Source organism: Emydura macquarii, unplaced genomic scaffold (assembly GCF_026122565.2).
Source record: "Emydura macquarii macquarii isolate MOO-44397 ecotype Brisbane River unplaced genomic scaffold, CSIRO-AGI_Emac_v2 contig_2676, whole genome shotgun sequence".
Lineage (NCBI taxonomy): Eukaryota > Metazoa > Chordata > Testudines > Chelidae > Emydura > Emydura macquarii.
The window spans coordinates 37,849,797-37,865,620 of record NW_027132813.1 but is presented as its reverse complement, the minus strand read 5'-3'; the positions used below and the strand labels follow the sequence as shown (position 1 = coordinate 37,865,620).

The window sequence follows — 15,824 nt, the reverse complement described above, 5'->3', positions numbered from 1 at the left end:
GCGTACAGAATTTGAGACATCTTTTCCATCCCTGCGGTCAGCTGAAAGGGCAAATATTCCCCCCCCTAGGTTTATTTGGTTTGAATTGAAGCTTTACCGGTTGGTGTGACTACATATGTCCTAATGTGGCCCCCAAAGAGGGCATTTGTTGGTTTGTTTATGTAGGACCGTTTGCATGATAACCATTGTTATCACTCTATTATTCTGCTGGACGTTCTTTTCTTAGTGCGAATTATAGTATTTATATTATTTCCTACCCACGCACGAGTTTGTTCGCTTGTTGGCGTTAAACACCCCACACGTTCCGGGGCCGGGGCAGTCACTTACAAATATGTCGTGCCGGAATGCGGTGTGTTTCATTGACAACTCGTTTCTCCACGAAGGAATCCGTTGGTTTGAAATCATAAGCTTCAGTACAATAGGAAAATGCTAGACTGCGTGGTACCGGGGCACTGGCCTTCATTGTAAAAAAACGGCTCCCTCCAAACTCTAAAAGGGTGCTACTTTTCAGCGGCTAAATGACTGTCTGGGCTGCCCCTCTTCTCTGTGTTTGCTGTTCGCACACCATTGCTCGCCCGTTGTAACTCGCGGGCGCTCCCCGATGGTTTTCGCTCCGCCGATCATTTCCACGCTAAACCTAACGTCGGGATTTGTAACGCGGCCGTGACATTTATGTGTGGACGTTTGCCGTTCCCTTTGTCCGGGGGCTCTTCTTGGGCGACAAAGGGGAGCCGGCGGGCTTGCCCCGCGTGGCGTTACAGGACCGCGCAGAGCCGCTAAGTTGTTGTTTGTTTGCGCGATTGGGGAACCACGGCTAGCGAGGCTCCGCAGGGGGCAGCGCAGAAAGGCGGCTGGCCTTTGTCACTCTGCAAAAACACCAGCGGAGACGTGTCTCGGCTGGGGGGGCCGCGCGCAGTAAGCGGTCCCCTAGTTTTGGGTCCCAGCTGGCTGTCCCTGGGTGGGAGTTTGGGTGCGCAGAACCAGAGCCGCGCCGTGTAAATAAACAGCCTGCCCTGGAGCAGACGGCGGGCTAGCACTGCCCGCCACCCACAGATGCATTTGGAAATTGTAGCTACTCCTTGAGCAGCGCCCGTGGTGCTCAGCGCCAGCGATTCGCGTGAATACAGGGACGGGGCCGGCACCTTTCCACGGAGACCTGCGGACTGGCTTGGTTTCTTTCCTGCCCCTTTAACGTGTTCCTGTAAAGTGAACTCAAACCACTTCAGAGGAAAGGTAGTTCCGGCGCAGCGCTGCTCCCAGAGGCGGTTGTGCCTCCAGGGGTTGCACGGGGCTCCTAGAGTAATTTCCCGGTGCCATTTGTGCTGCAACTCCTTGGCACCAAAGCCTGAGCGGAGGGTGGGGTGAAGCCGCTGACACACGATGCTACTTTAAAGTGCTTTTGTATGTGGGCATAAGACTGAGGCGTTTGGAGTCCCGCTGAGACGGGCAGCCGGCCAAATCCCTGGGGACCATGTTCCGGGGCAGGGTCGAGGAGAGCCGCGCTCTTTGCCCGCGGTGTACCCACAACCGACAGACCCACACCCAGGGACTTTGGGCTGCTCGCCCTGGACAGGCCGCACAGCCTGGCTGCTCTTCTCCCCTTTTTCCTAAAGGGCCCTGTGGTCTGTGGCTGCTTTCCGTCAGGTGATCGCATGGGTGGATGCCTTAACCACAAAAATGTGGATGAAGTGACTGTCTGTGAAGAGCTGGTTACGTTTCCCTTTTGCCCAAACAACATCTGCCTTGCAACATCTGCTCAGTAAATCACAATAATCGTAATAACAATAACAACGCAGCCGCTTAAAGGGGGAGGGAGGTGAGACCTTTGCTGGCTCTTGCCCAGCCGAGTCACCCTCCCGGTTGTGCAAGGGCCGAGAGAGAGGGCGCGCTCCCGGGGAGTGTGCCGTGGAGCCGGGCCCGAGCCTGCTAGCTCCACCCCTCAGCGAGCGCCGGCATGGAAACGGTGCCAGCAAACTAGCCCTCGGCCTGCTGCTTTTCCCCACTCGCTCTGCGCTCAGGCCGGCTGGCTCTGCTCGTGCACCTGTGAGTAGGCTAGCGCTGGCACTGCGGAGCTGTGCTGGCCATGCCCGGCCTCCTTCGGCACAAATCGCGTAAGACTCATTGGCCGGCCGTCCCCCAGGTCCCGGGTCTCGGAGCCAGTCCGATGCTTTTCTCCGCACCGAGGCCACGTGCCTGCCTCCAGCGGGCAGGGAGCGCGGCGGCCCGAGAGGCAACTGTGGCTAGTAAAATCATAGCTGTGTCTTTGCGCCATTGCCCAGGTGCCTGCAGCCGGGGGGAGTCACTGCACCCGGCCACTTTCCTCCCGCCCGGCCCACATCGCCCACTACTAACTCCCGCGCTTTGCCACCCAGTCCAACTCCGGCACGTTTTCCTGCAGCTCAGCCCGTGTTACTGCCCCCGGAGAGGGCGGATTTGAAGGGGGAGCTAATCCGGTTAAGGCACACAGTTGCTGCTTGTTTCCCTTCCCCCGATCGGTGGCTGGAGCCTACCAGGATACCGGGGTTAGGTAACCTGCTCCATGCTTTCTGGCTGTGCCGCAGACCGGCACCCACTTTCGCTAAGCCCCAGTAATAGCAGCCCTTTGGCCGGCACTCTGTGGCAGGAGGGGGGCACGGCCCTAGCGCAGGCGGTTCGGGGGTTGCCTGGCCAAAGCCAGGGAAAGAGAGCCGCTTTTTTCTTCCCCCCCCCTCCCCGAAGGGGGTGAGTGGGTTTCTGTCATTTCCAAAGTGTCTCGGCGCGCACAGCCTCCCGCTTTCAAAGGTGGCCTGGCAGGGGGCGGCTGCTGCCAGGAGATAACTGAAGTGCTGTCCTGGTTAATAAGCAGCCTGTTTAACTATCAGCTCAGCTCGCTGCCAGGCTGCCGTTGTGCCGGGAGGGCTGCGGGTGGCAGGGACAGGCTGTGGCACTCTGCCACCAGGTGAGAGCTGCAGAGCGCTGTTTCGGCCAGCGAGCAGCTGGGGCGTGCACAGAGCCAGGGGGGAGGGGAGGGGGACATCGCCCGGGTGCCACAAGGCCCTGGCCTGGATCAGGGGCTCATGGAGGCAGCAGGGGCAACCCCGGGGGTTGGCTTGGGAAATCGAGGTGACACTGGGCATTAGGAGACAGGCTGGCTCTGCACAGGAGGAACCCGTACAAGTGGAAAGCAACCACTGTTAAATCAAAGCAGACGCTTTAGCCCGGAGGAGACGCTGAGATTCCACCGGGCAAGCAGGCTGAATTGGCCGTGCTAAGCGGCTCGGTGCAGTTTAGCAAAACACGGCAGGTTTATTGTATAAGACACGCGGTCCTCCAGCCCCACACTAAATACATGGGTCTGGACCGGATAGGATTTATCCCCGCCAGCGTCGGCCAACAGCCAGCGCCCTTGATTAGGTATGGCTAATGTACGGAGTCACACGAGTGCTCGGGAACGTGTCCTCCCCCGGATTAAGATGAGCCGGTCGCTCCCCTTTCGTGGATGGAGGAAGACTTGCGAGCTCCAGCTCTTTAGCACGAGGGAAAGCAGCTGAGGGTTCGTGCGATCGTTGAAACCATTTTTTCTTCCAGCGCTGATGTCTCACCACAATTTGCCGCTTAGCCGCTATTTCAAAAGCTAGACGCCTCCAGCCCGTCCCTTCTTCTGGCCCTCCCCGCTACAACAGAGGTCTACACCCGCCAGCGAGGGGGTTGCTCTTCTTAGCGCTGCATTTAATTTTTTATTTTCAAACAAAAAAAATCGTTTAAACTCCTGTGGCTACTAAAATCCGAATCAAGCAAAATGCAGTTATAAGGATCGGGAAACAAGAATCCCGGGGGCAAAAGGACTTCGTTTCTAGAGCACTGTGAGAACGGGTGTTTGTTTTGTTTTCCCGAACCCACAGAGGAGTTTTGGTTTGTTTTTTTTAAGTTAAACACATTTACACTTAGCTACAGTAGGAGTAGTGGGTCAGCTTTGAAATACAGCTCGACTCCGAAATCCACAGCCCCCTTCCAACGCGATTAGATCAACGGCTCAGTTAAAACACCCAAGGATCATTGGCCAGAGATGGAAATCTCCTGAAGGAAACAGCCAGGCCAGGGCTCCGGCTGCTTTGGCCGGGTCCATCAGGCCCCATGCTGAATAGGAATTCTCATGGCAATTAAGAGAGGAACACTTCGAGCCAGATTTCAGATGTTCCTGGATCGCCCTGGAGAAAAACATCCTATTGGGTCTGGACTGGTTAACCGGCGTGTTTTTCCCAAAGCCAGATAGGGGGTAGCATTCACACCGTCTCCCTGTATATTACCCACCAAAGTTTTGGTTGGCAGCCAATCCAATTATGGCCATTAAAAGGCAGCTCAGTGAAATAAAGTGCAGAGGGCCAGCCCGCCCTCCCGCACTGGGTAAACAAAAATCACCCAGGCCCGGCTGTAGCATGAGCCGCGGAAGTTTAAGCCACTGGAGGCTTTTCCACGGGCCCGGCTTAGGAAGCATGACACAGACAAGGGCTTCATTAGTTTGAATTTTATTATGGGGACGGGAAGGTAAAGGGGAGGCTTTGCCTTACATTTCAACAGGTACGTCTTGGATTATGGCATAATAATCAAATGTACAAATTCCTTTTCCACCTAGGGACAAAGCGGTTAGAAACCATGGTTGAGACAGATGCGCAGGCGCGGCTGGCTAGGGCTGCATAGCGACGCACTAAAAAACTCACTAGACAAACCGAGGGGGCTAAAAGAGACGAAATCGGAGCTGCTTTTTTTTTTTTTTTTGTTCCTTTTCCTTTTTTTCCTGTTTTTTTTCCTTTTCTTTTTTCCCCTCCTCCTTTTTTTTTTTTGGTCTGCAAAACTGGATCTGGGCGGTGGATCACCTGGACAACCCTTTCCTCCCCACCCTGCCTAACCTCCCCCCTCCCCAATTATTATCTGGTCCCTAAACCCCCCATTCAAGACGGCCAGCCCTCCCAGCCTCTTCTACTCGAGTGGGTTTGAGTTTCCCTAAGAAGTACCCAAAAGGATGCAGGGACCCGGACTCGCCCCTCGGGAAGATTTGTGTTGTTTAAAGCAGGCAGGGAGGGGGATAAGATTTTTGTTTAGTTCATTTTCCTGCGTGTTAGACTCAAGGTAAATTTCAACCCAATAACATCAACTAAAAATAATAATGGTCACTGCAACGGACCCAATATTTACACCTTTCCTGCTGCTTTTCGCAGCAAGAGGCTCTATGTACATATACAATCCTACAGAGAGAGAGAGAGACAGACAGAGAGCAGAGGTTCTTCCGAAGTAAAAAGACAGCTGTACACAGGGGCTGCAGCGGGCAGAATTGAAAGGCGGCTCCCACTCCTGGCCGTTTACACGCGCAGTTGGAGGGAGTTGGGTCGCCAAACACCCGGGGGCAGGATGAGTCTGTGCGTCCAAGGAGCGGAGCCTGTCTTTCTGGAGTCGAGGGGCGGAGAGGAGGGGAGACGTGTGTTTCAGTCCTCTTCTGTGAGGAGCTTGGTTTGTTTTTTAAATAAACCCACCAAACGGAATAATCCCGGGGTGCAGAGGAGGAATAAATAACAGTCACCGGGGGAGCGTTCAGCAGCAGATCTGAGCCAGCAACAGCCTGCAGCCACGGGGGCTTTGGGTTTTGAAGGAATTATTCCGACGGCAACCGAGGGGTGAGGCGCGGCTGAGCGGCTGCTCCGGAGCAGGGATAGCGGTGCCGGGGCCCGCCAGCCCGGGGCTGGGGTTAGGAGCAGGCTGGGCGAGGGCTGGAGGGAGGCCAGTGTGTCTCACGTAGCCAAAGACCAGGCGCAGGGGCCGGGCCGGGCCGGGCCGGGCGGGGGCCGCTCCCTACAAGACCTGGAACCTCCAGGAGGCCTGGTCCTTGTAGTCCAGGCAGTCGGGGGAGTTGAAGTTGAGTTTCCAGGAGGAGGCGGCGCCGGGCTCCTTGTAGTCCAGGCAGTCCGGGGAGTTGAAGGCCAGCCCCGTGCCGCCATAGCCCTGGTGGTGGTGGTGATGGTGGTGGTGGTGGTGGCCCGAGCTCTGCCCCAGCGGGTGGTGGTGGTGGCCGGCCATGGAGGAGGGGCCCATGGGGCTGAGCTGGTGCGGGTGGTGGTGCGAGTGCATGGGCGCCAGGTAGGAGCTGCACTCCACGCCGCCGAAGTAGGAGGAGGAGGGGCCGGCCGGGTAGCCCTGGCCGTAGCCGCCGCCCTGGCCGTAGGACATGGGGTAGGAGGCCGAGGAGGCGCCCGACACCGAGCGCTGCATGCAGGACGCGCCGCTGGGCGGCAGCGGCTCGGGCACCGACACGGCCGAGGGCGCCGCGCCCGGGGAGATGGAGGCCGGGCTCCAGATGGACGAGGCCGGGGCGCTGATGGAGGCGGCCGCCGCCGTGGGGTTCCCCAGCGCCGCCGCGCTGCCGGACGAGCTGGAGCTGGAGGAGGAGGACGAAGCCGAGCTGGAGACGGCGGGGGGCGTGAACTGGCCGCTGCTCTCCGAGCCCGAGCTCTCCCGCGCCGGGGACGGCTTCTTCTTGGCCGGCCGGCTCTTGGCCCCGCCGCCGCTCTGCTGCTGCTGCCGGCACTTGGCCCGGCGGTTCTTGAACCAGACCTGCGGGGGAGAGCAAGCCGTCAACAGCTGGCCTCCGGGCGGGCGCCCAACTCCCCTAGCACCCAGAGCCAACGTCTCTGGCGCCCACAGCCATCCCCCAGCCTCCAAGCACCCGGAACCGCCGTCGAGCACCCATAGCCGGCCCACAGCCACAGCCAGCACCCACAGCCAGCCCCCGGCATCCAGCCCCCCAGAATCCAGAGCCAGCCACCAGCACCCAAGCACCTCAACAACCGATACCCATAGCCACCCACTGGCACCTCAGACAACCCCTGGCACCTAGAGCCATCCATCAGCACTCGAAACAGTCCATAGCCCCCAGCCCCTATAGCGATCCACTGGAACCCAGTCCTGCTAGCACCCATAGATATCCACCAGCACCATAGCCATCCACCGGCACCCAGTCTTCCTAGCATCTCAAACAGCCACTAACACCCAAAGACAACACTGGCACTCAGCGCCCACAACTATCCCCCAGCCACCATAGCTGTCCACCAGTATGCAAGAAAGCCATGGGTACTCACAGCCACTTACCGGTACCCACCCCCTCCAGCACCCACCCCCGTCCACCGACAGTCCCACCAGCACTTGCACCCATCCACAATTATCTATACCCAACCCCCAATACCCACGACTCCAGGAACCCATGCACCCGCTCAGAGTCCCAGGAGCACCAACTCCTAACTCCCCTGCACTCCACACAACACCCAAATCCCTCCGCCTCACCCATATGATACCTCACCCAGCAACCCCCGCCACAGGACCCACACACACTGCCCGGACCCCTACTTGCAAGAAGAGTTGAGACATGAATTGCCAACTCCCCCACTACTCCTGCCATCCAGCGCCTCTGCACAGCACCCATCCCCCACCCACAGCGCCGAGTTCCCCCACTGCCCCGCAGCTCCCCTACCATCTACCCAGCTTCCATACCAAATCCCACACAACGCCCAGCTTCTTCACCCACCCCCGGCCTGACAGGGAGAGCAGAGCCGACAGGGCCTACTTCCCCCCGTGCACACCACGTCCCCAGCACAGCAGCCAAACCCTCGCCTGCAAAGGACAGGGGAGCCCTCGGCTCCCAGTACCTCCATTATACCCCACCCATCCCCCATCCTGCAAGGTAGCGCAAACCCATCAGCACCTAGCATACCCGGGGAGCATTACCCCATTCCCCACCAGCCCATTTCTGCACTGTCCCGCGCTTCTCCCTCCATAACTCTACCCCTCCCGCTAGCCCACAGGGCAGACCAGGACCCTCAGTGCCCAGCTCTCCCACAGCACCCAGCTCCCCACTCAACCCCCAGGAGGAGGGGGATCAGCATCCAGCTTCCTCACTCAACACCTAGCCTAGAAGGGAGCCTGGAGCCATCAGCACACAATGCAGTGCCCTGCACCCACCCAGCTGCTCAACCCATCCCCAAGGCAGCACCCAGCACCCCCAGCCTGCAAGGGAGCACTGCATGATCAGATTCCAGCTTCCTTCCCTCCACCCACAATATCCCCCAGGAAGAGGGGCACAGCGCCCAGATCTCCCAGCTAACCCCCCAGCACCTAGCTCCCCACAGCCTGCGAAGGAGGGAAACACGTGCTGGGTCCCGATCAATCCAGCACCCAGCTTCCTTCCACTCTACTCCAGTCCAGCATCCAGCTTCTTCCCGCTAACTTCCAGCACAACACCCGCCGCCCCAACAGAGAGGGGCCCGACCTCCAGCTCCCACCATCTGCTCGGGAACTCTGAGCTCTCCGCACCCCATGCAGCACCGCGCACCCCCCATAATCCCGTAGAGAACTGGGTACAAGGTCTTCAGCACCCACCCCACTCCATGGCTGCCAGGGTGGGGAGTGCAGCGCCTGGCACCATCCACCCAGACAGGAACAGCGTGACCAAGACCCAAGGAAGTGCCGCACAACACCCAGCTTCTCCACCCATCCAACCCTGTCTTCCCTTCCCCAAGGGATTGGGGCACAGCAAAGAGGACCCCATTGAACCAACCAGAAAACCCAGCCCCCAGCGAGAGAAGCAAAGCACGACCCCTTTGCCAGCCCTAGGCTTCCCGCCCCCCCACCCCACCTCGGGGCCTAGCAAACGGAGCTATGCTCCTCTCTCCGCGCCCCCAGCCTGCTCGGGAGAGGGGCACAGCCCAGCTGCAAGGGAGGCGTCTGTCTGGGAGGCCGTGTGGTGCCTGTCCCAATGTCTGTCGGAGGTCTCTGCAGGGCTAGTGTCTGAGCTCGCGTCTCTCCCTGCCCTGGTGCTGGCACCCGGACAAAAGGCCGCCCCAGGGAGGAAGGCCCCACGTGGCGCTCCCGCGGCCAGGTGACAGCCCCGCCTCCTCCCTCTGCTGCGACCATTTCTCCGTGCGGGCCCCCCGCAGCTCCCATCAGCTGGCGGCAGGGTTCTGCCCTGCCCCAAACCCACGTGCCCCACGCCGGGCGCCCGCTCAGCCAGGCCGGGACCGGCTGATAAAGCGTCCTCCACGGGGGCGAAACGCCTACGGCCGAGGCTGCAAGGGTCGCTGCAGCGGGGGGACAACCAGGGGAGGGGAGGAAGCGGCCCAGGAAAAGTCACCAGGGCCGGGCTGACCGGCTCGCCTGGGACTAGGCCGGAAGGGGGACGGTGCTAGGGGGGCTCCGCGCTGTAATGATGGCTGGCTCCTCATGTCCTGGGCTGGCCCCGCGCCCCCACCTGTGGAGAGACGGATGGACGTGCACGGGAAAGCCTTCCGCTCTCTGGGGGTCCCTCCCGCACCCAGACCGGTCGATCACAAAGCGGGGCCCGCCTGTGCCCGGCGGCGGAGCTGGAGGCTGTGAGAGGGTGCGGGGGAAGGGCTGTGCCCAGTCTAACGCACTCAGGGGGCAGCAAGCGGACCAGGGCGCTGTGCGTGGGGGGGGGGGGGGGTTCTGGGGCCGTCGGGAGCGGAGAGCGGGAATGCACGCGGGGAAATGCCTTAAACAGCGAGGAATAATTTAAAAAACAAAAATAAACAAACAAAAAACCCTCCTCCCCCCTGGTCCAGCTCCGGGGTCTGCGCCGCTCCCCGGCAAGCTACGCTAAGCTCCAGCGCAAACCCAGCCGCGCAGAAGGGCGGGCAAGCCCGGTGGCTTGGCTCTCCCGATAGCCAGCGCAGTGCCGGGCTCCAGCATTGGCCTGGCCCTAGCAGGACCCAATGTCCCCAGGGCAGGCTGCAGGGCGGGGGGCGCTGCTCGGAGGTGGGTTGCACTGTGGCCCTGTCGGTGCTGAGCTAGGCCCACCGCGGAGGTTTGCTAGCCGGACAGTCTCCCCCTCCCTCCGGCAGATCCCCTTCTCCCTCGCTCGGCCGGGCATCGGGGGAAGTTGTCCAAGCTCAGTGCCTCTTCCAGGGCCTGCGCCGCGCTGCTCGCTCCGCACTTGCCCGGACAGGCGCCGAGGATCCTGGATCCAGGGCCCTGAACGGGTGCTTCCGAGAGTCTGGGCACCCAGGTCCCGGGCAGAAGGGCCGCCGACGGTTCTCCGAGGGGGTCCGGCTTGTGATCGGACAGGTCGGCTCAGCAGGGCGGGCACCGACACCGACGTTAGCCAGCCCCTGAGCCCCGGCCCAGCGGTGCCCAGGCCACCAGGCACCACCCCCGGCAGGCAGCGGAGGTGCGGAGCGCAGAGAGATCCCCAGTCCCGGCTAGTTTGCACTAGGGCTCCCTCACCCCCTCCCCAGCCCGGCCGGCCAGGGGCCCCGAGACGCGGGGTGCTGGGAGAGACGGTACCAGACCTGGACTCTGGACTCGGGCAGGTTGATCTTCAGCGCCACCTCCTCTCTCATGAAGATGTCCGGGTAACGGGTCTTGGCGAAGAGCGCCTCCAGCACGTCCAGCTGCGAGCGGGTGAAGGTGGTGCGCTCCCGCCGCTGCTTCCGCGGGGTGGCTGCGGGGCCCAGGAGAGAGCCAGAGACAAGGGCGTTAGACACGGTCCCCCACGCGGGTGCCCCCCAACACAGCAGCAAGCGGCTCGCTGCAGAAACTCCCGGGCTGGGGCGCAGAGCCTGGCCGCCTGCAAGCCCCTTGCGACGGATCGGCGGGTTCGCAGGCAGGCGGATTCACACCCCAGCAAGTCAAAGAAAAGAAAACGGTGTTGGGGGGCTCCGAGGGCGGGAGGAAGTAACCGGGGTTTCGTTTCCACATCCCCTTTCAGTTTAATATCAGAGAAACAACTAATCCCTCTCTGCCCCCCAATCTCTCTCTTTCCCAGAAAAAAATTGCACTCGGTATAACTCAACTGTATCTGTTCTCTCCATAAACCAGGCATCGGGGCATTAATATAGGAAAGCGATTTCGAAGAAAATTTTTAAGGAGACGGGAGAAAGGGGTAGAAACGGGAGCAAGCAACTGGGCGGCAAAAGTTAAGGCCGAAGTGAAACGGAGGAGGCAAAACCCGGCGGGGAACACACCGCAGATTACGCGTTCCCCCCCCACGACCCCCCAACCCTCCAGATACAGCAGCCTCCGCGACCTGGGAGCTGGGTACGGGAGTTTCCAGGATTTGTTTGTGTGTTTAAATTACGATCCAGGGAAGGAAATAGTCGAAGGGGGAAGAATCATAAGACAATTTAGGAACAGGCCGGGGGCTGAAAACAAAGTGCAGCACCTCGATGCTGGCTGGTACAAGTTTCATGGAATTAATTCTTTTCAAATAACGAAGTCAACTATTCTAAATCATTTCCCACTATTAAAAGAGCACCTGAATTAAACAGAAATTTAAACTTCTCAAACTTCTTATCTGATCCTACAAAAACGATTTAGTTTTTTGTTGGTTGTTTTTTTTTTTGGAGGGGAAGGGAGATTTCACTATTGAAATCCTGTTTATTATCGCCCAAGATAATGTTGAGTAAAATTACCCAAAAAGGATCTAGCAAGCAGATTCGTTCGTTCAAATCGGTTTGGAAAATGTGTGTCCAGGTATTTTTGAAAAAAAGTTCTGGTTTGGAGTGGAAGAAATATCCCATCGCTATTATCTTGGTTGCAACAAAGACAGGAGAAAAACGACTCGGTACAAACTTGTCCCAATTGAACAGTGTAAGTGGTGGAGGGGCAAAGGGGGGGGTTGAGAAGGAAATTAAAGATGTTTCATGCTCACCCGGATACCCCACCGAGGGGTGCAATAAGTCCATGGCAGGTCCGGTCAGCCCCAGCCCATTCATGCCATAGGGGGGCTGTTTGAGGTAAGACATCATGCTAAAAGCTGGAAAGATTTTCGCCAATTTAATTAATTAATTTTTTTTTTTTTTAAAGTGTAAAATTTCTGAAGTCACAAAATTGGTTCTTCCAGGCGATGGCAAGAAAATCCGGGTGCAGAAGAGCCTCCCCGCTCCCTAAAAGAAAGAAACAAAATACACACAAAACAAGACAAACGTCAGCAGCTCTTCGGAGCGGACTCGACAAGTCAGGTTGTTTTCCCAGAGCACGACACAAGCGGTTTGGGTTCGGAGTTTTACAGCGAGACAAGACCGGTCCCGATCGAGGGATCGGAAATACAGCTTGAAAAGAACTGCAAAGAATCGAAAGTCTAGGGAAGTTTGAGCTATTTGTGTTTGTTTGTTTATTAAATGAAGCCGTTTGGGGGTGCAAAGAGAGGCACAAGCCCACAGAAGTCCAGTCCAGCGAGCCCCGCCAATGGAGGTTTATTTCGCTCGTCTCCAAAAACCACCCGTTAAAATAAAATCGAAAGGGGCACTCGTTTTCACTGCCAATTACTCCGATTTGAAAGTTTTCGCCCAGGTAGAAAGGGGGGCGGGAGGACAATCAACATGGCCGACACCTCCCCAGTGGAGTGAAATGAGAAAAGTGGGGAGGGGGTGAAAGAAAGAGGGCAGCTTCTTTAAGCAGAGCCACATGACCACACCATCGCCGTGGGGCTTGGAGGGGGCACAATACAAGTGATGGGGGGGGGGGGGAGAATATCAAGCAATTATTTAAAAAAGATAATTGGATTAGAAATCAAAACGAGATACCAAAAGAGGGACGTATAATTAATTTAAGAGAGAGCAGAAGGGGACATTTTAATTAGAAATGGCTAGTAGTTTAAAAAAAAAAAAGCCAACAGATTTATAGTCACTTTGAAATTCATATTCGAGGGGTTTCCTCCCGTCGGGGTGACAGAAACTAATTTAGCAAAAGACGGGGCGGTTTCCACGTTCTCCCACTAGAGATTTTATTCAAAATAAATCAAATGAGAAATTGCACAGAGTTTATTTCCTGCCATGCCTGGCTGGGAGCCGTTACGGGGCTCTGAGGAGTGCAAATCCGGACACCTCGCCTCTCCATTTACTGCAAATTCAGTTTGTTGTCCAACATCCCCCTGATGTAAAGAATTGATCCAGGGGCCGCCGAGATCCCGGGCGTTGCAATGTATTTATTTTTTTCCGCGGAGAGAAGTCTCCAGGTAAAAAAAAAAAACAAAAACAAAAACAAAAAAATCTTTCTCCAGCTCCAGAAATCTCTCTCCGCTGTCCACAGACACCTAAGAATCTTCCTTGCCCCACGAGAAAAATTAGACTAGACAAAAAATTTCAACCAAACAAATAAAAAATCCTAAATCCAGCAACAGATGGTGGCGGCTCTAATCACGATTAATCACTAGCTAGAAACTTTAATTGTGTTGAGGGCCTTGTTGTCTCCAGCTGAGTTTCCTGTCTTTACACCGGAATGATTTTTAAGAAGGGGGAGGGAGGGAGGAGAGGTTGTTTTCGCTGTTAAGACTACGATTTCCAAATTCATGTGCATCCTCCTCGCTCCCGGGCTGACCTGTTGCATTGGACAGCTGGGATCCCCCTTCTAGTTTGCGTTGCTTTCGTTTTTAGTGTCCGTGGAAATGAAACACATCCGGTTTAGTTGGAAGTTTGGGCTAAGCGACCGGCCCAGGTATGTTTACGGGAGGTTTCCAAAGAGGCCTCGCTTGTCTGTATATTCTCCCTTTCGGGCAAGAGCCGAGACCGCATTGCAAAGCGCCCGAACCCCTCAGGCCAGGGGGCGTTGGAGGAGGCCGACCTGGCCTCGCAGAGACCCCCTAAGCGAGTAAGCCTCGCAGCCGGACCTCAGAGGGAACCAAGACAACGAAAGGGAAATAGAGGCGCCCCAACAGCGAGAGAGAGGAGACCCGAAAGTGGAGCCGTGGCTTTTAAACGGGGCCTGGGAGCCAGCACACCACCCCGGGTCAGGCCAGGTCAGGCCAGGCCAGGCCGCGCACAAGCAGCCAGTGTTTTCCTCCAGGCACATGCCGCCCGTCAGAGCGGCTCCTCGAAACGTAGAGGCGTGAGCCTGGGGTGATCCGGCCCAGGCATTATGCAAGTTTGTTTGTCAGCCCTGCAGTGTCACCAGCCCAGCGAGAGGCGAGGCGGGATGTCGGAGGAGGCTTGCGAAGCGGCCTCGGGTTCAGCTAAAACAGACCCAACCACCGAATAATAATAATAATCATAAAAAGACAGCAAATCACCCAGCGGCGGGGCCTCGCCTCCTCGGCGCGGGACCCTGCCAGGCCGCCCCGGGAGCCGGGGTCACCGCGCCGAGCAGCCCCTTTGCAGAGAAATGGCAAAGCCGGGGCAGGGGGGAGCTCTCAGCCCTCGCCAAGGCTATTCAACGGGCCAAGAGGCCGGGCGGCCGCTTAGCCGCTGCCCAGAAGGTCCCAGGAAGAGCGAAAGAGCCGGGGCGCTGCCCCCGGAAGGTCCCGGCAGAAGCACGGCAGGCGCGTGGGGCGCTCGGGGCAGCCCGCAGCGCCGGTGCAGAGCCAGGAGGAGCCGGGAGCCCGGCGCCAGCTGCGCTCTCCTCCCTACCTGCCCGGCAGCCCCCACTGCAGTGCCTCCAAAGGGGTCCGGGCGCAGGCCCCTGGGAAGCACGGGACGGGACAAGTCACAGGGTTTGCAGCTGGCTGCCCCCCCCCCCTTGCCCTGCCTTAGCGCTGCGGTTACGGGGGGGGCGGGCGGGGGGGGGGGGTGCAGCAGCTCCTTTTACTTTCTTTTGCAGCCAGCGCGAACTTCTCGCCGAGGCGAGGCGAGCTGGGGGCCGAGAGGGTGGCCGCGCGCGGCGCCCAGGGCAGGAGAGGCGCAGGGGGAGGGGGGGGGTGGAGGTGGGAGCCCGGCCGGCCCCTGGCCCCAGCAATAAATCGAGCGCGGTACCTGGTCGCAGGAGCTGTCTGGCCCGGCCGGCAGCTTAGGTGATTGGAAATGTAGCCTGATGAAGATTGATCACCTTTCCACCGCCCTACCCTTGTATGTGAGCGCGAGGCGAGTGCGTAACCAGGCCGGCGCCAATCCCCGGCCTCGCCGAGCCTGACTGACAGCCGGCTGGGCAATGGCAGCGCAGGATGTGGGTTACCTCCGCACGCCCCCCCCGCCCTACCCCACCCCACCCCCCACTCCACCCCAGCCCGGCAGCTCCACGCCGCGCCGCGCGCACCGACTCTCCCAGGGCAGGGCAGGGCAGGGCAGGGCAGCCCGCTCTCTCCCCGCGGCAGCCGGCAGCCTCTTGCAGCCCGGTTGCCGCGGAGCCCGAACTCAGCCCCGTGAGCCCAGCGCGCCGAGCCCAGGAGTTCGCTCCCTGCCCTTTCCCCAGACAAAGCCCCCTGCCTGCGGTGACAATGTACAGTGCGTCGCGATTAGCTCCAGAGAGAGGGTTTCATGGCCCTGTGCCCTACACCGGCCGGCCGGCCATCCTTGCACTCCGGGCTCGCCCTGCGCTGAGTGTGAACTTCTGCACATTTAATTGCTGCGGGTGCGCGTCTTGGCGTGTGGCTAAATTGCAGATGCGCGTCCAAGGCGCCCGGGCAGCCGGGATTCCAGCCAGCCGCAGAACGGTCCCCTCTGAACTAAAAGCCCAAAGGGGCGATCGCTCAGCAGCCTCGGCGCTGGAGAGGGGCAGCAATTTCGTTGCGGGCTTCGCAGGAAGCTTTCCCGAATCCTCCCCGCGCCAGGCTCTTTCCCTGCACGCCCGCTAACGTCTCCTAAAGTTTGCACCGCGCCTTTTTCGTTCGGCTCGCACCTGAAACAAGAGTTACACGAGCACAGAAACACATGTCACTGCGGGGTGGCGGGTGGTCTTCCATCGGAAACGCGCTTAAAATCCTACCCTTCCTTCCCGTTTGTGTTTCTGCAGGGCACCGGCTCGGAGAAAATGGATTTGCAAATGGTTCTGTCGTGGGGTGATTTTCTTCCTGAGCCTTTTCAGAAACATTCAAATGGGCCCTTGGTGAAAATTGGTTAAATCCTTTGTTTAAACCGCGA

General features: G+C 58.6%; 1 protein-coding gene across 1 annotated transcript; it reads right to left on the bottom strand.

Annotated features, from left to right (window-relative positions):
* Positions 1-4,489: 4,489 nt before the first annotated feature.
* Positions 4,490-14,817, bottom strand: OTX1 (orthodenticle homeobox 1). The gene is made up of 4 exons (XM_067565233.1): positions 14,721-14,817; positions 11,687-11,921; positions 10,326-10,477; positions 4,490-6,582 (listed from the first exon to the last, which is right to left on the bottom strand). The coding sequence occupies exons 2-4, from the start codon at positions 11,781-11,783 to the stop codon at positions 5,824-5,826; spliced, it is 1,008 nt and encodes a 335-aa protein (XP_067421334.1). The 5' UTR covers positions 11,784-11,921; positions 14,721-14,817; the 3' UTR covers positions 4,490-5,823.
* Between the last annotated feature and the right edge of the window lie 1,007 nt (positions 14,818-15,824).

Bases quoted from the DNA above. Each gene is read 5' to 3' on its own strand.
- OTX1 (XM_067565233.1), bottom strand. From the start codon at position 11,783: ATGATGTCTTACCTCAAACAGCCCCCCTATGGCATGAATGGGCTGGGG. The intron at 10,478-11,686 runs GTGAGCATGAAA...TGGGCCCCGCAG, and splicing joins CCCCTCGGTGGGGTATCCGG to CCACCCCGCGGAAGCAGCGG. The intron at 6,583-10,325 runs GTCTGGTACCGT...TCTCCCCCGCAG, and splicing joins TGCCCGAGTCCAGAGTCCAG to GTCTGGTTCAAGAACCGCCG.